Here is a 24,916-nt window from a genome sequence, read left to right as displayed (position 1 = left end):
CCGTGAGGGAGCTCTCCAGGAACCCCCTCCTCCAGTCTGCAGTTAGCATCCAAACCAGGGCCTGAGCCACTGCCCTGCAGGCCCCACCTCTCTGAGATTTTAAACGTAGCTCTAGACAGAGCATGAAGGCTGCTGGCAGATTCCCAAGCGCCAAATTTTGGTCTGGAAAACCGCCTATGGATCCTGTGAGCCGAGGTAACTCTGGGTCTTCGTGGCAGACACCAAAATGCCAGCACCCGACCCGGGAAAGGAGAAACTGGTCATGAGTGCCCGGGACTGGGTATTACAAGAGGAGCTCCATGACAGGGACCACAGCTAAGCTAGGCAGCAACTTTGTCAGTCACCAGTTTGGGGCCAGGCCGGTTTTTTGGTTAAGCAACTTACTGAGGTGTAATTTATTCAACATTAAATCCACCCATCTTTTTTTTTAATTTTTTTTAACGTTTATTTATTTTTGAGACAGAGAGAGACAGAGCATGAACGGGGGAGGGTCAGAGAGAGGGAGACACAGAATCCGAAACAGGCTCCAGGCTCTGGGCCGTCAGCACAGAGCCCGACGCGGGGCTCGAACTCACGGACCGTGAGATCATGACCTGAGCCGAAGTCGGCCGCTTAACCGACTGAGCCACCCAGGCACCCCTAAATCCACCCATCTTAATCAGGGCCACGAAGCCGCCCCGATTGCCTCCTGCCACCTGGGTCCTTGTGTTCAGGAGAAGCACTCTGAGCAGGCCATTGAAAGGCTCGTCAGAGGTGAGCTGGGCAGCCCTGGAGAGGTGGGGGGCCTTCCGCAGGCTGACCTGGGGCCCCAGCGTTACCTCGGCTCACAGGATCCATAGGCGGTTTTCCAAACCAAAATTTGGCACTTGGTTTACCTTGGTTTAAGGGTGTACCTCAAAGACTTCTAGTACGTTTATCAAGTCACACGACTCCTGCCCTAATTTCAGACACTTCCATCATCTGTAAGGTACCCTATGCCTGACGTGGGGGATTCCGGGGCCCACCCTAGCAACCACACGTGTATTTTCTGTCTCCACGGACTTGTTATAAACCTCTCATATAAATGGAATCACACAGTACATGGCCCTTTGTGCTTGGCTGCTTTCGCTTGACGTAATATTGGGAGGTTCATCCTTCTTGTAACACGTGCCAGTATTTCTTTTTATGGCTGAATAATATCCCATTATACATACACACCTTTTGTTTATCCGTTCACGCACTGATGGACGTTTGGGGTGTTTCTACCCTTTGGCTAGTGTGAACAACATTGCTGTGAACACACGTACACGTCTTTGTGTGGACAGGTTTTCAACTCTCCGGGGTAGATACCTACACGTGGAGTTGCTGGGTCATAGGAGGGCTCCGTACTTTACTTTCTGAACAGCCGAACTGACTCCCAAAGCCCAGTCAGCCCGGTTTACGCTCCCGTCAGCAGCCCTATTAGACGTCCTGTACCTCTACATCCACGCCAACTCTGTCTTTTACAGCCGTCCGTGGCATGGAAGTGCTACCTCATTAGATTTGCATTTGCCTAATAAATCATGACACTCAGCATTCTGTCATGTGGTTTTCGGTTGTCTATCTTCTCTGGAAAAAGGTCTTTTCTAACCCTTTGCCCATTCTTAGATTGGGTTTTATGTTCTGGATTCTAGACCCTCATCAGACGCATGAGTTCCAAATATTTTTCTCTGTTCTCTATACTTGCCTTTTTATTCACTCAGTAATGTCCTTTGACACAAAAAAGATTTCAATTTTTATTAAGTCCGATTTATTTTTCCACTTGTTGCTTGTGCTTCTGGCATCGTATTTAAGGAACCACTGCCAGCCAAGTCCAGAGTCATGAAGATCTGGTCTTCCATGTTCTCTTCTAAGACTTTTATAGTTTTAGCTCTGAAATTCAGGTCTTTTACCCACTTTAACTTTTGTATCTGGTGCCAAGGTCCAATTTCATTCTTTTGTATGTGCATATCCCATTGTCCTAGCACATTTTTTTGAAGAGACCGTCCTTCCCCCATTAAGCGGTCTTCACAACCTTAAGAGAAATCAACTAAGCACAGATGTACAGGCCGCATCTGTACTCGTGAGTTTTCCTCTGTCAGTATGTCCGCCTTGTCAGGGCCGTGTTTTGTTCACCGAGCTTTGTGGCAAGTTCTGAAATAGGGACGCAGGAGTCCTCCAACTCGGTCTCCTTTCATGAGACTGTTTTGGCTACTTGGGCACTTTGCAACTCCGTGTGAATTTACTTATTTACTTACTTAGGATTTGGTTTCATTTTTGTTTTTGTTAAGTGGGCTCCATACCCAGTGCGGAGCCCAACGCAGGGCTTGAGCTCACGACCCAGAGGCCGAGACCTGAGCTGAAATCAAGAGTTGGGACACTTAGCCAACTGAGCCACCCAGGCGCCCCTCCACGTGAATTTTAAGACCAGCTCTTCCATGTCTGGCTTTTAATAACCGTACAAATGTCTCCTGTACATCTCCTTCCCTCCACCTTCACCTTGTTATTGTCACAGATTACAGCTTTCTACATTACATACCCATCACAGAAATTGTAATTATTGTTCTATGCACTTGTCTTTACCAGTACCACTGTTATTTCTTCACGTGGCTTCAAGTTACTGGCTAGCACCCTTTCATTTCAGCCTGAAGACTCTAGCATTTCCTGTAGACTACGTCTAAACGCAATGAATTGCCTCAACGTCTCAGTACCTGGGAACGTCTTAATTTCCCCTTCCTTCCTGAAGGGCAGTTTTGCCAGATGCAGAATTCTTTGTTACAGGTTTTCTCTTTTATACCTGGAACATGTCACCCCACCGCCTTCTGCCCTTCTGAGTGTGTAAGGAGAAATCCGTTATCAAGTCTCACTGATGACCCTTTGTACACTGTATCCTTTCTTTCTTGCTGGTTCCAAGCCTCTCTTCGGCTTTAACAGACGATGATGAGTCTCGATGGATCTTAGAGTTCATCCCTACTTGAAATTCACTGAACATCTCGGGAACGTAGATTCCTGTCTTTTATCCAATTTGGAAAGTTCTGACCCATCATCTCTTCAGATATTCTCACTGCCCCTTTTCCTCCGTCCTCTCCTTCTGGGACTGCCATAATATGCATGTTGGTAGTGTCCCATCTGGTCCTAGGTTCTGTACATTTTCCGTTCCTTTTTCTTCCTGCCCCTCAGACTGGGTAATATTAGCCTATCTCCAAGTTTGCCAATATTTTTCCTCTGCAGCTCACATCTGCTATTGAGCCCTCTAGTGAACTTTTCATTTCAGTCATGTACTTTTCTGCTCCAGAATTCCTATCTGGTTACTTCCTGTAACTTGTTTTCTTACTAATATTCTCTTTGTTGAGACACACAGTTCTTCTGGTCCCCTTTGGCTCTATAGGCACGCAACTTTAAGACAGGTGACATTAGTATTTTTCTAGTAACCCTAATGTCTGTGCTACCTTGGGGACAGTTTCTATCCATTTCTTTCTCCTGTGAATGAACCACACTTACTGTTTCTTTGCATACTTTGTAATCTTTTGTTGAATCATTAGCTAAGTTTTAAAATGTCTTTTTTCTCATTTACTTTTGTTACTACATTATAGCGCAAAGAACGAGCAAAAATGTTAAAGGAGAACTTTACACGTCAGGTTCCCAAGGAACATTCAGGTTTTATTTATTTTTTTAATTTTTTTAATGCTTATTTACTTTTGAGAGAGACAGAGACGGAACGTGAGTGGGTTAGGGGCAGAGGAGAGAGGGAGACACATATCTGAAGCAGGCTCCGGGCTCCGAGCCGTCAGCACAGAGCCTGACGTGGGGCTCAAACGCACGAGCTGTGAGATCACGACCTGAGCCGAAGTCGGACGCTCAACCGACAGCCCCCCACGCGCCCCAGGAACATCCAGGTTTTTAAAAAAACTGGATCTCCCACACAGGGGCCTGAGGCGCACGCGGAGACGAAGGCTCAACAACGTGAGAATCACAGAGCGCCACAGCTTGCACTTAGCTATGTGGCTCTCGAAAATGTATCAACAGTTCTTTTCCTCTAAGAATTCTTGTGTCCCCTTCTGTGTGTGAGGACAGAGAGACCATTCTCTGTCCCTGCGATGTCGACATTCACAAAGGCTGGGTCTGCCTCTCGGGGACAGCGGAATCCACGTGACCAGCCTGAGAGAGGAGGGCAGTTCGATGAGGCAGCTGCCGCAGGAGGCTGGTGAGGTCCTAGGTCATCCTGCTGAGTCTGGGCAGCCTCTAATGTATCTCTGGGATGACAGTCTGGGAGGCCTATTCAAGTTTCTTAACTTTGGTGTATAAGTGGACATGGGAGTCACAAGGAGGAAGAACAGAGAGCACATTCTTTGCAGGAAACAGACCAGCCTGGTTGGATGAGAACGCCTCACACATCATCCTGTGGCCAACAAACGTGCACTCCTATGTGTGACCTGACCCCAGCCCTCACCCCGCACTGGGCAGAACACCAGGGAGATGGCAGATGGCAGCACAACAGTGGGAGGGGGCAAGGCTGCACAGCAGAATGTTCCGGGGATGGCAGGGCTCATCACAGTAATCACAGTAATCATTAGGCTTCCAAAGGGCTGCTGAGTAGACGATGACCTGGGCAGGAAGCCCCCTGGGAAAACCCTAAACTCCCAGTGCTTAAACCACCCTGGTGGGGAAACAAGTTTCCTAGTACAGGATCTTGGTTTCAACTACAAAGAAAAGAGAAAAGCAAGGGGGGCCCCCAGGTTGGGAGCTGACGCCCAAGACCGTATAATGCAGCAACGGCTCCTCACTGCGGTGGGTCTGTGCTCGGGCATTAGGGAGGCCCCTGCACTAACAACTCCCCAAGTCTAAACCGAATTAAACTAGAACTTCAGATGGCTACAAATCAGCTTTGGGGCTAATCATCTCCGAGGCCTTTGATGTCTCTCAACAGATTCAAAGTTCCAAAGACAAAGGTGGGCACATGCCAGCACTGAATCCTACAACCAGAAACCACCTACCAATCGCATGTAACACCCGAGGCCATCCCCGGCCTGGCCAACACTCACCTGTGAGTGAGCACCGTGACAGCCCAAAGGGAGCACCGCGAGCGTCCTTATGGGGGTCTCCCACCCAGCCCAAAGGGAGCACCGCGAGTGTCCTTACAGGGGCTCCCACCCATCTTCAGTGGGTGTAGGTGGGCTGTGAAAATGGACAATCTGCCTTTGATGTCGGGGCCTAACAAAGACAGAGACACACAGACGGTCAGAGCAGGGTCACTTGTAGCCACTTTGCAAAATCTACAAGGACAGCCTGGGGCTCCAGGCACCTTCCCTGCTTCACATTTAGTTATTTGGAGTCAGGAAGCAATGATGAAGTATCCCAAAGGTCAGGTACACTTACCTCCTGTTTTTTTTTTTTTTTTTTTTTGAGAGACAGTGCGGGGGGGCAGGGAGGCAGAGAGGGGAAAGAGAATCCCAAGCAGGCTCTGTGCTATAAGCACAGAGCCCGACAAGGGACTCAAACTCACAAACTGTGAGATCGTGACCTGAGCTGAAACCAGGAGTAGGAGACTAAACCGACTGGGCCACCCAGGCGCCCCTACGTGAAATACTTTCAAAATAACAATGTTGATAGTACTATCTGTGATACAACTAAAGAAAATCTGAAATGTTCTCTGTAATTCCTTTTGTCCTTGGAAAGGCTCCCATTCAGTGGGTAAAGTCAAGATAACGCACTGTTTCTTCGTCAGTAATGAACTATTTAAAAATGGTGTTGCAATGATAGGATAGTTATTTGAAGAAAGATCAAATTTATGCAATATCTCAAGCTATATATCAGAATAAAGTACAAATGGGTCAGAGACGTAAATGTAAAAAAAATAAGTCATAAACATGATAAAGATGTGTCCATAATATGAAAATAACGAGAGATTCTTTTCTAACTATAATTTGAAACCCAGAAGTCGCAAGAGACCCATCACAATTAAAGTGTTGAAAGCAAAAGACAAAGAGGAAATCCTGAAGCAGCAACAGAAAAGATTCATCACACAGAGGATAACAGCAATATGACGACTGGTGCCTGGCACCTCATCAGAAATAGTAAAATGAAGGCAGTGGAACAAAATATTCAAAGCAGTGAGAACAAGAAAAATTTTTTAAAGTCAAACACGAATGCTATATCCAGCAAAACTATCATTAATCAGGGCAGGGGCACCCGGGTGGCTCAGTCGGTCAAGTGTCCGCCTTCGGCTCAGGTCACAATCTCATGGTTTGCGAGTTCAAGCCCCCTCGTACACTCAGCTCTTGAACTCATTAAAACACCTTCATGACTGTGCTGCCTCTAACATCAAATCCATTCCCGGGGCCATGAGCCGACAGTGAGCAAGATGAGGACCACCCTGGGCAGCAGGGCAAGTCCACGCGGGACAGACGCGCTCTCAAAAACAGAAAGGGCCAGGGAAGAGGTGATGTCAGTTGTCAGAGCAAAAGGTGAGGGTGAGCTCTTCTTGTCTACCCTCTAAGTTTTTACATCACCGCGCCAGAAACATAGATGTATCACAGCACTCCCACCTGTATGGTGAAGTGACGTTTCTGCAGGCCCAGCCACACCTGTCACTCCCAAAAGTGGATTGCCGGGAGACAGCAACTAGCAGCACCCAAGGGCATCCACAAGCTTCCACTTTTTCCAAATGTTAATATTAACCACTGCAGGGCCCTGATCAAACGAACCACCCCCAGGGGCACCTGGGTAGCTCGGTCGGTTAACGGTCCGACTCTTGACCTCAGCTCTGGTCTTGATCTCTCAGGGTGAAAAGTTCAACCTTTGCATTCGGCTCTGCACTGGGCATGGAGCCTGCTTAAAAAGGAAGAAGTAAAAAAAAAAAAAGAAAAGAAATCGCCTCCAAATACACAGGTAATGATCTAACCAACCTAACCTTTAGCACAAGGGCATGAAGCCCCAAACCTGAGCGCCATGTGACCGGCAGGCTTGCTGATGTAGATCAGTCAGTCACACCGGCCAGGATGCATCAGAGCCGGGTCAAGGAGGTCAGGGCGGTTGGTGCCAGCCACCACCACGACGTTCGTGAAAGAGGTGAACCCTGGACATGAGAAGCAAGGGCGCCCGAGGAGGGGGCTCGGCTGGCACCCACTGGGGTAGTGCTGTATCCCCAGACAGCTCTCCTCCTCTCTCTGGTCCTGACGCCTTGTCCTCTTCTGCGCACCTGCTCATCCTTCTAGGGACCCTGGCCTCCCTGAGCCGCCCTGCACTGGCTCTGCTCTTCCTCTGCTCATTCCAAACGGACTACAGAGGCCATTCAGCGGGGCCAACGCTCCTGCCCGGGGCTGGCTCTGGGGCCCCTCCCTCTGACCCTTCACGGGCAGGACACAAACAGCACACCACTGGCTCTGGTTCTCACAGACCCCATTGCTCTGGCTGAGACGCGTCTCCATCAGAGAGCAGTCAGACGTTCCCCGGCTAACTGGGACCCCCCAGGACCTGGGCCCACGTGTGGACCTCCATCTTGACTCACCACTGGTTCCTGACAGCTTGACACTACCCGATGCCACCCCCCAACCCCTGGGGAGCAAGGAGACTCTCCACGGTGTCAGTGCCCCAGCTACTTCCCAAGGTCTCCATCCACCCAGCCCTAGTGGGCTCACAAGGCCCAGGGAACTGGAATAGTCAAGGGCAGGCAGGACTGCAGAGAACGGGGGCCGCCAGCAGAGAAAGTGGTGGTGTTCCCACCCTCTTTCCCCCTGAATGCTCTCTCCCATCAGCCCCTTGAGACATCAGAACAGAGTACTAACCTAGTTAGAATCACGGTTGGATACGAGCTATGACAAAGGGTTTTGGAACGTCTTGGCTGGGCAGAAAGAATCTAACACAGTAAGCCTCTCAAGCTCTGCTTATAAGGTGGCCCCCAGCTGGCTCTGGGACCTGAGATTTGGGGAGGGTCTCCACTGCTCCCTGATAAGAGGGGCTCCCTAGGCCTAATCTGTTTGTACAGTGTGGTTTTGCTGCACACCTGCCTTCCTCCCGGGAGGCTGGGATTTTGGTACATACTGGGCAGAGAGTGCCACAGGACCAGCCCCCACTGAAAACCTTGGTCAACTACATGCCCACATGTCGTCACAGCTCCATGCCAGGAAAAGTCGGTGCCTCCTGCACGTCCTGAGGGAAGCTGCAGCCAGCTTCCCTGGACCACATTCTTCCCCGCGCGGATTCTGCTCTGTGTCTGTCACCAGTCGTGGTCGTGGGTACAGCTACACATGGGGTCCTAGGAGTCCTCCTAGTCAATCACCAAACCTGGGGTACTCTTGGCAGCCCCAAGATGAAGATGAAAACTTGCCATGGGACCACGGAAAGCATCTCCAAATTTGAAAAACGTTCACCATGTAGACATTTCCAGTGAGATATCAGCACGTCTGACAAGCTACCAGACACACTGAGCTGGAATCACTTTGAGGAAAAGTCTGAACTGAAAGAAAGAGAGAGATTTTGGGACATGGAGTGGGCTCACACCCATGAGACTCTGCGTCAGGAAGGGCAGCAGGAGAGAGGTTCAGAGGGGAAGGAGCAAGGCTCCAACCACACCATCCTGCAGGCACCAAGGCCTACACTAGGAGAGGTGGGGGAGCCCTCATCTACTGGTCCACCTCCCCAGGAGGGCCTCACCTCTCCTCATCTCACCACCCCATCTCCACTAACCCCTCCTGCTGGTAGGGAGGGGGCAGTGGGGGGCCTCTGTGGATCTAACATAGCTTTCTCCATTAAGTCTGCCTGAGAGCAGCCTTCCTACAAACAGAACCATCAGGGACGCTCACTCACCCAGGGAGTTGATAGAAACAAAAGCCGGAGGAGGGTCACGCGAGATGTGGCAGTGCCGACAGGACAGGCCTGCTCTCGGCGGCTGTCAGCAGCGTGCACTCACCATCCATCCCTCCGCAAGCATCTGGTTCAGCGTGCTCTCCCGGTCACTCTGGCTTCCGAAATGCCCTCGGCCTCGCTTCCTGCCAAACGCATCAATATCATCAATGAACAAGACACAAGGAGCGTTTCTTTGGGCCGCTGCAAACATGTCACGAACCTAAAGTAGGAATCCACACAGAGAGTCTATTTTGCTCCTGGTATGAAAACAAAAATGAAGTGTTTGTTAACCCAAGTCTCTGCTTCTCTTCTCCGGAACCCAACCCTTATCTCAACATGTGCGGCATGCTCTGTGCTCACTGCCGGGTCCACACAAAGACCGGGGCGGTCTGACTCGAGGACAAGCGCCCACCTACCCTTGCTGGCCCAATGCCGACAAATGTTTCCAGGAACTCTGACCCATTCACGGTGATGAAAGGCACACTGGCCTTCCCCGCAGTGGCTGTGGCAAGAAGCAGCTCCAGTGCCAGGAGACCAGTGGGCATGGCTCCCTGAAACAGAAAGGTGATGCCGGGCTCTTAAAGGGGACAGATGGGACCCAAAGACAGGCCCGTTTCTGATTTAAACGGGTGACTTCCAGGCGTCACTAACAAGAATCCCATGAGATGATGCCCCATTCTTCTAGTCCGAGGTTCTCCTTCTAATATTTTCTTAGAAAATTAAACCACGTTCCCATAAAAAGTTCAAATACCACAGACACACGAAAGCCCATCCACCTAAGCAGGCCATGTCTTCACAAGAGCTCCCGAGGGCAGGGCTTGCTGGGTCAAAGGGTCTGAATGTCTAACGGGTGCCGTCAAACCGTTCTACAAAACAGTGACACAAATTCACACTCTGGTAACACACCTCGGTGTTCGTCTTATGGATTACCGTCACACCTGAAAACTGAAAAGAAATTTAAAGCAGGGAATTTCTACTGCCCCATTTCCAGTCAAGGGTGTGGGTTAGCATCTAGTTACCTCAGAGGAGACCATACAGTGTTTTTTCCTTGAGTCTTTAAAAACAACAACAAAGCACTCACGAAGAGGTAGGGGGAAGGAGTCACAAAACTCAAGTCCACAACATGGTGCTGGACCCCATGTTCCCGTGAACGTGAGTTAGGGTCACGGTGCGCCATGAATCCACCTCTGCCAGTCGCGTGACCACACGCACAACTGAGAGTCCAGGGTACGTGTGTCCACATCTCCTGTAGGCCTTTACGCCCAGGAGGAGCCCACACCCATATGGGTCCTGATGTCCTCGGCACCACACAGAACGACAGAGACGCCTCCCGCAAGCCCACACACTGCTGGAGGGTCGCACTCCAGGTGAGAGGCCCTTCCTGGTGACCTGACCGCCACACCGCTTATCACACCCACTTTGCAAGCACGTACAAGCAGCTGGACATCCTAAGAAGCAAAGAGAGGCACCCCCTGCGGCACCCAACCACAAAGCCGAGGGGACCAGCAGCTGGGCCAGGCGCTGGCAGATCTCCAGTAGGGAGCACCAGGGCGAGCTGCACCTCTGTCGCACACACATGCTTTCCAGCAAACACTCCCCAGCCTGTAAGACAGGACAGCACCTCCTACCCTCTAGTCCCCAGGCTCACAGCGGTCACCTGTTGCTGTTGTTCAGAACAAACTGTCTAGTGGCGGCCACACTACGGGGAGGAGCTGGAGAAAGCAAGGGTTCCTACAAGGGTCTGTGTCCAAAGAGCGGTCTACACTAGGCGCTCTTAGCCTGGTCCACATAGCCCGGGGATGACTGAAGGGTCTGTGATTCCATTTCCTTTAAGATGCAAGTCATTCTGGGAAAAGGACTGGCAGTTTGTCAAGCCATCAAAGGGTCCATGACACAAAGAGGCACCAGCAGAAACACACGGCAGCCAGAATCACAATGGCTGTACAACAACCCTGACCCACACCAACCCCACCCCTCCGTCCAGAGCAGGGTCAAGGGCTCACCATAAGGCAGCTGTATCTGATCCCAAACCTGTTTATGCAAGCTGTACTTCTATTTTAATTATGTAATTTAACATTGTGTGAACTAAAAAAAAAAAACAGGAATAAAAAAAGGTTGTTTCTTCAAAAACTAAGTTGAAAGCTTTGGAAAATAAAGCAATAAAGGCAAACAGCTAAAAAAAATGTCAAATTGAGTAGGAAAGAAAACTCTAAGAAAAACGTCATAAGAAAATACACGGTTCTACACTCAGACTGCTCTAAGTTTTCACTTCATTTAGAGAACAAAACTGTAGGTAACGTGTGGTTTATGCAGGACATTTAACAAAAGATTCTGATCATTGGCACCAAACTAGACGGACAGACTGGCCTCTAAATGAAAAGCCAATAATGTTTGTGCTTCAAGTGAACACAAACACACTTCAGTTGGGTATGGGCTGTTCCTATAATTGCACAAGCTCACAGTTCAAAAAAGTAAACTCACAGAGGTTTCAGTTAAGAGGATCTTCACAATTCTGCCCTGGCAAATGCTACTTCCCATGATTAATAAAATACACGATCTCTAGAAAACGCTCAATTGTCCCGTATCTGTCCACACTGACCCGTGGTGATCTCTGACTGTGACCCGGAGCTCAGAGCATTATCATGTTTTCTGAAGTCAATACCTTTGGAATTTGGGCTCCTAAGTCCTGACATTGCTTGGGATTCTTCAGGAAATTCACAAACTCCATCGTCTCCAACCTGGCCTCTTCACAACCAGCTGCATCTGCAAACCACACGTTGACACTGTACTTTAAGACCCTGGCAGTGTCTCCCCAGCACTGAAGAGGCGGCCCCCGTCCTCGCCTGCCATGCCCAGCCCCCATCGGGCCCCCCCCTCACAGCACAGAGGAAGATGCCCACTAGGAGAAGGGCGGACACCAGATTCGCAAGGGAAACCTAGAAGATCCAAGAAAACCACTCATCAGTTCCCTCGGGAGAAAGGCTGTGAAGGGCAGACTGATGCTACACAAGGGAGCAGTATCTTCTTTTTTTTTTTTTTTTTTTTTTTTTTTTCAACGTTTTTTATTTATTTTTGGGACAGAGAGAGACAGAGCATGAACGGGGGAGGGTCAGAGAGAGAGGGGGACACAGAATCGGAAACAGGCTCCAGGCTCCGAGCCATCAGCCCAGAGCCTGACGCGGGGCTCGAACTCACGGACCGCGAGATCGTGACCTGGCTGAAGTCGGACGCTTAACCGACTGCGCCACCCAGGCGCCCCGGGAGCAGTATCTTCTAAAAACGTGTCAGAGCCTGGACACAGCATCCAGCCTTCCCCAATCCTGAGCCTCTCACCCCACACACGTCTGTCTGCCCAGACACCTGAAATTGGGGGTGAGGAGGACGGACCCCAGCACAGCCCCCTCACAGTTGAGCCCTATTATACTATTTCTTAAGGGCTGCCTGCCTAAATATTTCACCAATCGATTCTTTCCTCCATGAAAACAGAATTTATTTCTTCATTTTACTATATATAGTAAATTAGCAGATGCCTACAATATGCTCAAAGGAAGCACACTCCAAAACTGGTAAAAAAAAAATTTTAAGTTTTTATTTATTTATTTTGAGAGAGACAGAGAGAGTGAGCTGGGGAGGGGCAGAGACGGAGAGAGACAGAGGATCCCAAGCAGGCTCCACACTGTCAGCACACAGCCCAACAAGGAGCTCAAACCCACAAACCGCCAGATCATGACCTGAGCCGAAACCCAAGAGTCGAGCACTTAACTGACTGAACCATCCAGGCGCCCCTCCAAAGCTGATTAAACACTGAACTGTTCTGTATTCAGAACCGCAGACTCCAGACTGGAGCCCGACATTCACCCGTCGCTCTCGGTGGCACAGGCCACTGCCGTCTGGTTGGGGGAGTTCAATGCCCAGTTCCCAGCGAGCAGTCTCCAAGTTCCGCTCAAAGGTGTCAACACTGCTGATGTTAAACCATACAAACTTCTGCAGAGACCAAGATTCAAGAGCAGCTTTGGGCTCCCCCTCCAACCACCACCACCCCCCCCCCCACCCCCACCGGTGCTCCTCCAGCAAAGCCTGGGTCTGGCCTCACGAAACCACAGGCTTTGGGTCTTGGATGAAACTATAAGAAGCTCCCACAACTGCGAAGGTTTGTCTGTCCCGTCTTTGTGTCCCTGTGCTATTCTCTCCTCCCAGCTCTCAGATCATGGTTCTTACATGTTACTTGACAAAACCGAGTCACAGTTAAGACTCCTACACCAGGCGGGTGTGGGGTGCCTGGGTGGCTCAGTCAGTTAAGCATCGGACTTCGGCTCTGGTCGTGATCTCATGGTTCAGGACTTCAAAGCCCACGTCGGGCTCTGTGCCGACAGCTCAGAGCCTGCAGCCTGTTTCGGATTCTGTGTGTGTGTGTCTCTCTCTGCCCCTCCCCCACTTACGTTCCCTCTCTCTCTCTCTCTCTCAAAAACAAATGAAAATTGTTTAAAAATTTTAAGAAAGAGCCCTACACGGGGATTCTGTTCTACTGGGAACACTGCTATTGCTACACACCAATGTGGTAAACGATCCCCTTTAACACGGGTTATTAATCATGGGAAGTAGCATTTGCCAGGGCAGAATTATGAAGATCCTCTTAACTGAAACCTCTGCTGTTGGGTAGTGAAACCAAGATAGGCATGTTTTTGAAAACACACACACACACACACACACACACACACACACACAGAAAACTACACTTTACTTTTTCAATTCTTTTTTAAAGTTTATTTATTTATTTTTGAAAGAGAGAGGAAGGGGGGGGAGAGAGAGAGAAAGAGAAAGCATGCACCAGGGGAGGGGCAAAGAGAGAGGGAGACCGAGAATCCCAAGCAGGCTCCAAACTATCACAGAGCCCAACGTGGGGCCCAAACGCAAGAACCCATGAGTTCATAGCCTGGGCTGAAATAAAGAGTCGGATGCTTAACCAACTGAGCCACCCAGGTGCCCCTACGCTCTACATTAAAAAAAAAACCCTACGGAGGAACACTCAGCCTTGAACTTACCCCTCACCTCAGATGCCGTCCAGGAGCAGGAATACCACGCACAAACTGTTCACAACCTCCAGCCAGTCCGCCTAGGAAAAAGAACGCCAGACCTGCAGAGCAGGGCATTCGGCAGCAAACCACGTGCTTCTGTGCTCGGACGTGCTCCACAGACCCAGACTGTGGCTCTACCTCAGCCTACCCTCTGCAGAACAGATCCGTTTTGTTTTTCTACTAACATGAATACTTTCAGCCTGGGGTATGAACCGATTTCCATTTTAATAAACAGAAACCAATTCAGCAACAGGAGTTAAAATTTGGTACATCCAGGCACTAAGATTCCACACTGCCTTGGAAATCCAGAAGACACACAAACAACAGTCTTACACTGACTACAGGGCAGTCCTGAGATACAGAGCTGATTCGAGAACATTCTGTCCACCCAGCTGCAGGTACCACAAGAAAACAGTGCCAGGGAGAATGAAAACGTAATCCCCACGGCCCACAAGCTATTGGTGCCTCTGGACCCAACCATCTGCACGCAGACATGCTCCTCTGGGAAGCTCTTCAAAGACACAATTCAGGGGTGTGCCCCGTTTCCTTCTGCCATCCATCTGCTCTCGACAGCATCTCAGATCACTACAACAATGCTCCTTCTGGAAAGTAAATAAAGACTCGGGGTTGTGTGATGAGGACGTGTTCCCAACTGTGGCATCTTATGACCACCCCACAAAGCTCAATGCTTCCACAGCACAGCCTAAAGCTCGTCAAAGAAAAGCCTCAGAGCAGCCGAACACCCCAGCTTTTCTGCAACAGAGACCCCAGAGACTCCACCGACTCTCACGTTAAAGAGGCAAGAGCTTGGGACATCCTTACAGCCCCCATCATGTTTCAACCTCTTACTTTTTGGATCACCGCCCGGCTGGCCAGTCTTGCTTTCTCCGACACAATTACACTACCACCTGGGTACACAGCTCAACACGGTGAAGCCCAAGGGGCAGGGTGGAGACCAGTGCCCACCTGTGTAACCTTGCTCAGAGCAGGCCAGGGGCTTCCTTCTTTATATTCTTATTCACTTCCCACTTTTTGCAAATATACTTTCTCCTCATTTTAAAAATTGGAAGGAAACGTTCTCCCAATTTTAGTTAGGAGAAATAACAAAGCTATTTTACAGCAAAGTTTGCTACTTAAGTTCCTGGATACTGTGGGTTTTTTTATTCCCAAATGCATGAGGCGCTCAGGGAGGGCTGCGCTTCAGCTTACTTACTTCTGTGACACCCTAAGATGTCATCAGGTGATCTCACAACAGCTGCGGAGGAGCGGGCAGACGGTGCAGCACTCAAGCTGGACTTTTCCAGCCAACCTGCAAGTTCCTCTGGGTGAGGAAGATCAGGTTTCTGGTCTGAGCCTGGGGAGAGGCTGCCCGTCCCCTGTGCACCACGGGGGCTGAGCGCAGCGCTGAGTGAGGTGAGCCAGGGAGGGAACACGTCCCCGTTCAGTGCTCTAGGCTGTGCCTCAGAACAAACACGTCACTGTCAGCGGTGCCAGAGCTTGAGGGAACTCTGGAATCTGTCCAGAATGCAGACACAGGAGGACCCCCGTCTCACCCCTCCTCCCCAGCAGGAGGCAGATCCTTGGGAGAGAGGAGAGGCAGCTGCCATTCCCCCACCCAGCAGGGAGCAAGGGCCTCTCTGAGGACAGACGTGCAGGCAGACAACAAAGGCCTCAGCCACAGACCCTGGTGGGAAACAATGGTTCTCTACAAACATCATCACACAGATGGAAGTCCGGATCTTAACTGCGTGTTATCTAGGGCGATGGGCAGAGGGGGAGCAAGTCCTCTGCTCCTACCTAAGCTTACACTTAAGCTGGAGGGGCACTCCACCTGACTTCAGCGCTCAGAAGGACAAGCCAGGGAGGACCCTGCGAGCACAGCACAAAGCCTGGGGTGGACAGTGCTGGCCCACCCTGCTCAGGGTCAGGGTAGGACCACACTAGGAGAAAAGCTTTCAATCAGACAGAAGATTGGAGTTTACAGAAAAAGAGAATGAGGTCTTAGGAGCAAAAGCTAGTCAATGATGAAGTTAGGCCATGATGTTACAGGGACTGCCACCCAGCAAGAATGTGGGCATGACAGCGTTCAGTGAGGGAGTTACTGGGAAAAGTGAAACTGGTCTTGTCTATACCCCAAGGCTGGGATGCTCAGGATCAGAGCTTGCAGACCACAGGGGTGGGCACGCCGCCATAGGTACCAGCTCCTTCCTGGGTGGACAGACTGTAAGTCCCCTCACCAGACCCCTCACCAAGTAATACTGCATGAACTGCTTCCGGGTGATTTCCTTCCCAGGATCTCGAAAATAGATGTAGGAAAATCCCATAGCAACACCTGCCCCCAAAACAGCAAGATTGTGGAAACCCTGCTTGTCCCAGGGGAATGCCCACCCCCCCCCACCCCCCCCACCCCCCCCCCCCCGTGGGACAAGAGAACACATTTTACGGTTAAACGAGGGTGGTTTCCTTCATGAAACAGCGACTTCTTTTATCAGATATTATGAGACACATCATCAAATGCTCCCTCCTCACACTCCACCATGCTGTGTGCGTGGTGAAGCCAAAGCCGGGGTCCTTGGGAGGAAAGGCCTCCGCTTGGCACATGTGAACACAACAAACACAGCAGCTCAGCAAAGCACCTGGGAGAGGCAGAAGACCCACAAAGAGCCAACACTTCTGGGGTTATCTCTTATCTGGGTCTTTTAAAATTCAGATGGAAATCTCCACGTTGTCATAATTTTAAGTTTGTTTCTTAGAATCTTTGAATCAGCTTGCTCCAAGAACAAGCAGAGCGACTGCACAAAGCCCAAGCACAGCAGTGACCGGCCCCCTGGGTACCTGATGGGCCTCGTGGGGTCTATGACCGTGACCGGCCCCCTGGGTACCTGATGGGCCTCGTGGGGTCTATGACCGTGACCGGCCCCCTGGGTACGTGATGGGCCACGTGGGGTCTATGAGCGTGACCGGCCCCCTGGGTACCTGATGGGCCTCGTGGGGTCTGAGCGTGACCGGCCCCCTGGGTACCTGATGGGCCTCGTGGGGTCTATGACCGTGACCGGCCCCCTGGGTACCTGATGGGCCACGTGGGGTCTATGAGCGTGACCGGCCCCCTGGGTACGTGATGGGCCTCGTGGGGTCTGAGCGTGACCGGCCCCCTGGGTACCTGATGGGCCTCGTGGGGTCTATGACCGTGACCGGCCCCCTGGGTACGTGATAGGCCACGTGGGGTCTATGAGCGTGACCGGCCCCCTGGGTACCTGATGGGCCTCGTGGGGTCTATGAGCGTGACCGGCCCCCTGGGTACCTGATGGGCCTCGTGGGGTCTATGAGCGTGACCGGCCCCCTGGGTACCTGATGGGCCACGTGGGGTCTATGAGCGTGACCGGCCCCCTGGGTACGTGATGGGCCACGTGGGGTCTATGAGCGTGACCGGCCCCCTGGGTACGTGATGGGCCACGTGGGGTCTATGAGCGTGACCGGCCCCCTGGGTACGTGATGGGCCACGTGGGGTCTATGAGCGTGACTGGCCCCCTGGGTACGTGATGGGCCATGTGGGGTCTAGTCCTTGGATGCACACACACCTTCTGCAGCCGGCTCCACCAGGCAAAGTCACCCTGCTTTCCTCTTCTCCTGCCTCCTCTGTTCCAGCCCCAACATCCTTTGGCTCACCAGTTCCTAAGAGAAAACAGAATCTGACACCAGGTAACAATAATTACAACTTCCTAGAGAAAGAGGCTTCAGAGAACAAAAAAATGCCTTCTAACATACAATCTTCCTAACACTGGTGCCTTCTGGAGGTAAACAGGGAACAGGACAGGAAGAGGCTGGGCAGAGCTGAAACATAAGTATTTTGTCCAGAAGTGTAGGAGAAAAGCCTGCTGTGCCCTTCCCAGCTCAGGACATAGGTTAGAGTGGAAAAGACTACTAGACCATACCAACCCCAGACATTTCCAGACAAGATGGAAATTTTGAAAAATTTCTTTAAATCTCCAGGTAATCACCAGTGAATGGAACATACATACCAGGCACGATCCAGGGGGCATTACTGTTAAACAGCTGGCACTTTGGGCACGATACCCCTTCTCAGAACACTGACCCACAAACTAGATGACTGAATCCAGCCTTGCAAGCCTCTTCCTGCAACACACACATAAAATACAAAGCAGTTCAGAGTACACAAATCCAGCCCCGTAAGCACCCCTGTCCCACCATTCTGTCGGGTGCAAAGTATGTATTGGGAGAGATGGCTCTGATTCAGGACATGCCCACCTAGGGTTCCTCCAAGTACACTCTGAGGATCAGGAGGCTTGAACGGTCCTAGAAAGCTAGGCACACCCAAAGAAACACTCTCTCCTCCCCATTAACTCCATCAAGTACAATTTCCAGTTAAAATTTCCAAGAGGTGCTTTAGCACACACAAAAAGACAAGGGGGAGAAACAAAAACGAATAATTGTTATCACGGAGTCTGCCAGGCATTTAGCTTTGTTTGACCTGTATGATATTCGATTTATAAGAAGTATGCGTTTGGTCCTCCTGGTACAGAGCTTTAACAACCCTTGGAATTTCCTAGGTGGTAAAGGCGTCTTTGGTTATTCATAACCAGCCTCTTTCAACCACACTTGAGTTTGTGTCAATGATGTGACTTTTGGAAAACCCTTAAGGATGGAGGCAGGTTGCTAGGAGAAGCAACCAAGTGATTAGAAGGTTAGAAGTTTCAGCCCCACCCCTGACTCTGGGGGAGAAGGGGGGAGGGGAGGGGAGAAGAGCTGGAAGTCGAATTAATCACAGCAGCCAATGATTCAATCAATCACATGCCTATGCAACAAAGCCTCCATATAAACCCAAAAGGGCAGGGTTTGGAGAGCTTTTAGATTGGTAGACAAGAACGTACCCACATTCTGTGCTAAACCCCAAGGGGACAGAAAGCTCCTATACCAGGGAATCTACCAGAACTTGCCCTACATATTTCTTCATCTAGCTGTTCATTCATATCCTTTAACATCCTCTGTAATGAACTACTGGTAATCTAGTAAGTACATTGGTTTCCCGAGTTTGTGAGCAGCTCTAGCAAATTAAATGAACCCAAGGAGAGGAGGTCATGGAAACCTGATTTACAGCCAGTCAGTCAGAAGCACAGGTGACAATCTAGAAGTGAAAGGCCATCTGAAGGCAGGGAGTGGGAGGCAGAGGCAGTCTTTCAGGACGGAGCCCTGAACCTGTGGAATCTGGTGCTAATTCCAGGTACATGATGTCAGAAGTGGGTTAAACTGTAGGACACCCAGCTGGTGTCCCAGAACTGCATGGTGGGGAAACCACCCCCCCACCACCCGCCCACACATTTGTGACCAGAAATGAAGTCGCAGAGGTGCCACACAAGAATGCATGTGTTCCTAAGAACCTGGGAAACTAACCCAAAACTTAGGAAAACAATCGTTCCCCTGAGTAAGGGAAAGGTGGTCTCACAGAGGCTTCTAAGGCAGCGATCCATCCATGGCCACGTTTCTCCACAGCCAGGCAACAGGAAATGGAAGGGCCTAAGCAAGAAGCCCAAAAAGTCGCAGGACAAACAAAGCCACAGTCCTGCCCCGTCACATGCACACCACTCCAATAACCCCAAATCAAAGCCATGGAGGCCCAAGGCCTAGGTGACCCGGAAACAGACAAACATATTACAGGATAGAGTAAAAATCTGCATAAACGATAATGTTGCAAAAAACCAACTGCTATATTTGTAAAGCATGTAAACACACCTCCCAACATGCTTCTATGGGCCTCCCCCTATTCCTCACTTACAGGTAACTGAGCAGAAGACGTTCCACAGGAGAACCACACCTGATAAATACCCACTTCACCAATCCACATCACCAAACCGTGAGGCTTCGGATCCGAATAAGGAAGGGGGTGACTTGGAAGCGACGGGCACGACAAGCAAAGGAAAGAGAAGGCCAACACCACACGTGCACGGGCCGCCTGCTTGTCACCTCCCAAGGAGATTAACCCCAAAAGCAGCGAAGGCCTTAAAAATGTAAAACTCTCACAGTTTTAAAACATCAAATTGATGGACACCTGGGTGGCTCGGTCCATTAAAATGCCAAATTGACCCTTGTACCTTTTCTTGGAGTTGCTGCTTTTTCTAAGTCTCTGTTTCTTCTAAAGAATTCCTCAAACCCTTAGGGACCAAATGATGAGGTTCTGGTACTTTAAAAGCACAGACCACACTCACATAAGCAACCATCCTGTAAGAAGAGGAAAGAGAGTACGAGAGAAACCAGTTTTCTGCCCTGACTCCTTGCTTGATGCAATCAACACGCACCTACAAGCCTCACATACAGGGTGTCCAAGGGGACACTGAGCACAGTCCTACAGTCCACTGTGAGGGGCAGACGTGCTCCAAGCTAACTGTAGTCTGCACATCATCTCTGTTGTGCTTCCCAAACATGAGGCTCAGCCTGGCTGTCACTCAGATATGTAGAAACAAAGGTTTGTTCTCATGCATCCCAAAAGATTCGCCTAGAAACTTTCTTATGAGACTTTCTCTTTCACTGTCCTATCAAAACCATAAAGACAGGCTGCAGTGACCCAGAAACGGGAAGACTGAAGTAAGGCTCAATATGGAAACTAGAAAAGGGAGGAGGCACGGGGCATCCTGAGTCAACACACACCCTGTCCACTGGTTCCCCCACTACAGGGGAGACACTGAGGAAGCCTCACTTGGTTCTCGTAACGTTATGCTAATGATGGTAGAAGAAAGATGGGTACCTTTGGGTGGTTTTGAACACAGCCACTAAGAAAATGACGTCAGTCTTGCCCGAAGAGCCAGCTGCTGAAAGCAGGTCCCCTGGAGGCAGTGAAAAGTGAGAGAAGATGAACACCTTCTGCCATGTGATGGGCCATTTTCTCATGGTGGCATTACAGGTGGGAAGGGACCCGGATGTGGGCTAAAGGGCTAGCTTGCTGCCTTTGCTTATCCGCTTAAATGTCCCATTAAAATAGGATTCAAACAGGATAAACAGGAACTAAATTCACTGCAGAAACACATAAAGAATTTTCACAGCTATTGCTGTCAATGCCTCCACTCCCACCCCCACCAAGTCCCTAACCATTTCTTGCCTGAGACAATTTTGGCCACTGAAACTATCACAGCCTCAAAAACAAACATGATTCTAAGATTAAGCCACATAAAATTTTAAAACCAAAGGATACTATAATTTATCTTTGATCAACCAAGGATTAGTATTTTTGTCAGGCCAAAGAAAGCAAGTGCTCTTCCAGATCCTGTATTTTCTTCAGTCCTCAAAAAAGAAAATGCCAGTTTTCACCATAAGCTAACAATATTTAACACCAGTTAAGGACAAGACCAAAGACGACTTAGATTTTTCACTATTATATGTCAAAAGCCATTAGAACAAAAATAAGCTCAAGAAAAGCCACCATATTAAGACAACAAAATCTAAGTACAGTCAAGAACCCAATATTGATTATATTGAAAAAAAAAAAAAAAACCAACATAAGCAAAGATTTGGATCATCCCCAATATTCTATTATAATGAAAATAGACATACAGGTGACAACACCCGTGTTATTTCAACCATGCTGTCCCTCATGATGAGGCAGGCCATTCCCCATGGTAAATTCATTGCCAATGGTTATTAACTTGCTAATAAGCCAAATTATTCAAACATCCCTATGAAAAGCCAAAGTGGACTCACAAGTAAGGTAAGCTGTAAGAAAGATATTAAAACCAGGGAGAAACCCAAACGGGGAAGCTCAGAAAGGAGATGCACCAGGAAGGGTGATGAGGCTACGAGAACTTCCACACCGTGAATGAAGCCGCCTGCTGCGGGGATTCAGCCCGCACAAAGGACCAGAGCCTGATGTGGAGGAATCATGAGACCATGAAGACATCACAAAGGCATTTTACTGCAACAGGAAATTTAGACAAAGGAGCACAGAAGGTGGTGCACCTGCTGGGTAGGTGCTCCTCTGTCACCTCCTCCAATCCTCACCATCCGCCCTAAAGAAGCAGGTGTGACCGTGCCCCCTGCAGAGGTGGAAAAGTTTAGAGAGGTAAGTGAGTGCCTGAAGGCAACTGGGAGCCGGAGGCGGATGAGGGGAAACCAAGCCTCCCAGGGTTTCTGCAGCTCCACGCCAAACAGAGCAGGGCTGGTGGCCTTCAGCCCTAGAAGTGCTAAGTACTGTGCTTCAGGCCTCCAAAACTTGATAAAACTCCCAATTCCTTTATTTCAGTTCATGACTTAATCTTCTTCTGACATGGGTTAGGGAACCACGTTAGGTCAGAGGCAGTTCTCAGAGACACAGTCTGTTACTGGTGTTTGGCTGTGATGAGCATACGCAATGCCAAGACGTGGGGCTGGGCACAGTAAGACCCTTCAACAGGCAAAGTGCCACTGTCCTTTTCTTCCCGTCAGATCATCAGCCAGGTTACCCTGGGGTCTCAGACTCACGCAGACACAAGCCCGCCAGGCAGTGGCTCTTCAATCTGCTGGCAGCTCACTTCCTTCAGCATCAACTATCCCACCCACATTGATATGGCATTTATGCCTCTCCATTCCCTCCCCTTCCTTTTCTACTTCCCTTGTTCTGCTAGTCCCGTTCTCCTCCTTGCACAGCAGGGATGGTGCGGCAAGATCACTGAATGAGAAAATAACTGCATGGAAGCCTCCAGAACATAAGCTTCCCTTGATGAGTGTTAACTGATAGGGTACTTTTGACTACACTGTGACGCCTCTCCAGCTTTTGCAGGCCCCCCCCCCCCCCCCGCCCGGCCTACAAATCCAAGGAGAGCAGCCGAGGGACAGAGCCCTTGCCTGTGTTCACTTCTTGACTCTCAACAGATGAACAACTCAGTCTGGGGGAAAAAACCCTCAAAGATCATCCAACTTCCTTCGTAACTGAAACCACTGAGGCCACGGAGGTTCAGTGACTCAGGACACAGCTGTGTCAATTACGGACTTTCCACCACGTGTTAACAACCAGAACAGCCTCTGCAATGCTGAAACGTCCCAGGCGAAAGGCTCTGCTTTCATCGATAGTTCCAGAAACGGAGCTCACTTGTACCACCTCCAAAATGAATAGGGATGGGAGGGAAAAGCTCATTCCTGAAGACAAGACAGGAGATAAATCCACGGAATCCTTCTTCCTCCTTCACTACTGTCTGGAAACCAAGATGCCTTTCTTGGACCAAAAATCAGAAACCTCACATTTATGCAGGAGAAAAAATTAAGCCAATGTGATCACTGCACCCTGGGATGTATCAACCAATACAGAAACAGAACCTTAAAATACGGAATCCTAGGGGGCGCCTGGGTGGCTCAGTCGGTTAAGCTTCCGACTTCGGCTCAGGTAATGACCTTGCAGTTCCTGGGTTTGAGCCCCCAGCCAGGCTGTATGCTGACAGCTCGGAGCCTGGAGCCTGCTGCAGATTCTGTGTCTCTGTCTCTCTCTCTGCCCCTCCCCTGCCCACACTCTGTCTCTCAAAACCGAATTTAAAAAAACATTAAAAAAACAAAACCCACGGAATCCCATTTCATAGTATTTAACCAGAGGAAAGGCACACAACCCAGAAATACCTAAAAGTGAAGGCACTGGAGCGAGATGGCCCTGAGCTGCAAGCGGCCAGTTTTGCTTTTACATTGTCTCTTCCATAAAGAGGGTTATGGCAGCGCTTTCGTGCAGGAAGGGTTTAGGACTTAAATGAGAGGGTTCGTGTAAAGCCCTTAGCACGGAAGGCTGGAAGCAGTACTAGCTTATATGAGAGTGGTGAAACCGGGCTCCACACGTGAGAAACACTAACAGCCCGCAAAGCTCTTCCACGTGCAGTATGACATCCGGCTCAGAGAGCAACTCTGAGCCACAGCAAGCATTACCTCCGGGCCCAGGAGGAAACGGGCTCGCAGTCGAAGCGAGGTGCCCGAGGAGATGCTGTGGGTTTGCAGGGACTCGTGACTCGAACGCAAATCGCTCCACGTGGGGGCTCTTTGGAGAGGGGACTGAGGAGGCAGAGGAGGGAGCCAGCACTGCGCAGGGCCCGGGAGGCGGCGGGAAATTCAGAAGGCGGCAAGAAGCCGCGAGGAGAAGGGCAGGGACGCGGAGGGCAAGGGACGGCCACCTCAGCCGCGGGGACAGAGCCGCCGGCTGGGGATGTGGTGGTGGCCGCAGCCAGGCCCCTCTAGTCCGCTCCCCCGGACCCCTACCCCGCGACAGCCGGCGCAACCGGGCGGCGTCACCAAGGCGTCGAGCGGAGCCCCCGCCCCCGCCTCCCGACACCTGCGGGCAGAACCTCCCCGCTCACCTGCCGGGCTGTTCCGAGGGCTCTCACGCCTGCCCTGACCGTCCCGCCGCCTCCCGGGCCACCGCCGCACGGCCCAGACCGCTCGGCCGCCGCCCGGAGCGGGGGCGACACTCCCCGCCCCGCCCTCGCGCCGCTCGGGCGCGCGCACGCGCAGAACAGCAACAAAGCCAGAGAAGCGCCACACCCCCGGAGCCGGCCCCGCGGGCGCTGGAGGCGTCGCTCATGCGCCGTAAGGACTAGGCGCCGGCTTGGGACCTCTCATCAGCTGTCTACCCTACCACCTGACTTTTTAAAGATCTGAACGTGAGCGCTGTCGGGTCCTGTCCACACAGCGGAGCGCAGAAATCCCAGCGACAGACTCGGGCTAGGTGCTACGAGGATACCCAGCGCCTTTAGACTTATTTTAAGTCGGGCATCTCCAAGGACACATATTTCCCGGGTCCTCCACAGGAAGCGGTTCACAAAAGACAACACCAGTCCCTGGTCCGCCCCCCCACCCCCACCCCCGGCCGCTGCTACCGGCGCCTCTCGTGAGCCCGCTACCCGGCTACCTGCTGCTTCGATGTCCCTCTAGAACGGAGGCACTGACTCGGTGTGTGCTATGCAGCGTTATTAACTTGCACGGATTTTTTTCTGTTTTCTGGATCCCAGAAACCCACGCCGGTTTTAATGTTCCTGCAGATGTGCTGT

The 24,916-nt window shown here is 50.7% G+C and overlaps 1 protein-coding gene across 13 annotated transcripts; it reads right to left on the bottom strand.

Annotated features, from left to right (window-relative positions):
• Positions 1-68: 68 nt before the first annotated feature.
• Positions 69-24,367, bottom strand: LOC132690000 (mitochondrial inner membrane m-AAA protease component AFG3L1-like). Of its 13 annotated transcripts, XR_013552628.2 has the most exons (7): positions 24,227-24,362; positions 20,674-20,752; positions 17,936-18,050; positions 17,495-17,588; positions 9,258-9,392; positions 8,803-9,098; positions 6,113-8,452 (listed from the first exon to the last, which is right to left on the bottom strand). XR_013552628.2 is itself a non-coding variant. In XM_060649884.3 (5 exons), exons 2-5 carry the CDS (start codon positions 11,567-11,569, stop codon positions 8,391-8,393), a joined length of 414 nt encoding a protein of 137 aa, XP_060505867.1. In that variant the 5' UTR covers positions 11,570-11,604; positions 24,227-24,367; the 3' UTR covers positions 6,113-8,390. The 13 variants fall into 13 exon arrangements, 3 of the variants coding, with proteins under 3 accessions (XP_078295327.2, XP_060505867.1, XP_078295328.2); XR_013552630.2 differs by having other exon boundaries at positions 8,803-9,392; positions 17,495-17,605; positions 24,227-24,364; XR_013552627.2 differs by having other exon boundaries at positions 8,803-9,392.
• Between the last annotated feature and the right edge of the window lie 549 nt (positions 24,368-24,916).

The sequence above is a fragment of the Panthera onca genome, chromosome E2 (assembly GCF_046562875.1).
Source record: "Panthera onca isolate mPanOnc1 chromosome E2, mPanOnc1 haplotype 2, whole genome shotgun sequence".
Lineage (NCBI taxonomy): Eukaryota > Metazoa > Chordata > Mammalia > Carnivora > Felidae > Panthera > Panthera onca.
The sequence above is the reverse complement of the archived record's forward strand: the minus strand, read 5'-3'. Positions and strand labels throughout refer to the sequence as shown.

Excerpts from the sequence above, each read along its gene's own strand:
- LOC132690000 (XM_078439201.2), bottom strand. The coding sequence starts at position 11,704 with ATGGGGGCTGGGCATGGCAGGCGAGGACGGGGGCCGCCTCTTCAGTGC. Across the intron at positions 9,393-11,503 it reads TAGGAGCCCAAATTCCAAAG|GGAGCCATGCCCACTGGTCT; the intron begins GTATTGACTTCA and ends TTTCTGTTTCAG. Across the intron at positions 9,062-9,257 it reads TCGGCATTGGGCCAGCAAGG|GTTCGTGACATGTTTGCAGC; the intron begins GTAGGTGGGCGC and ends TTCCTACTTTAG.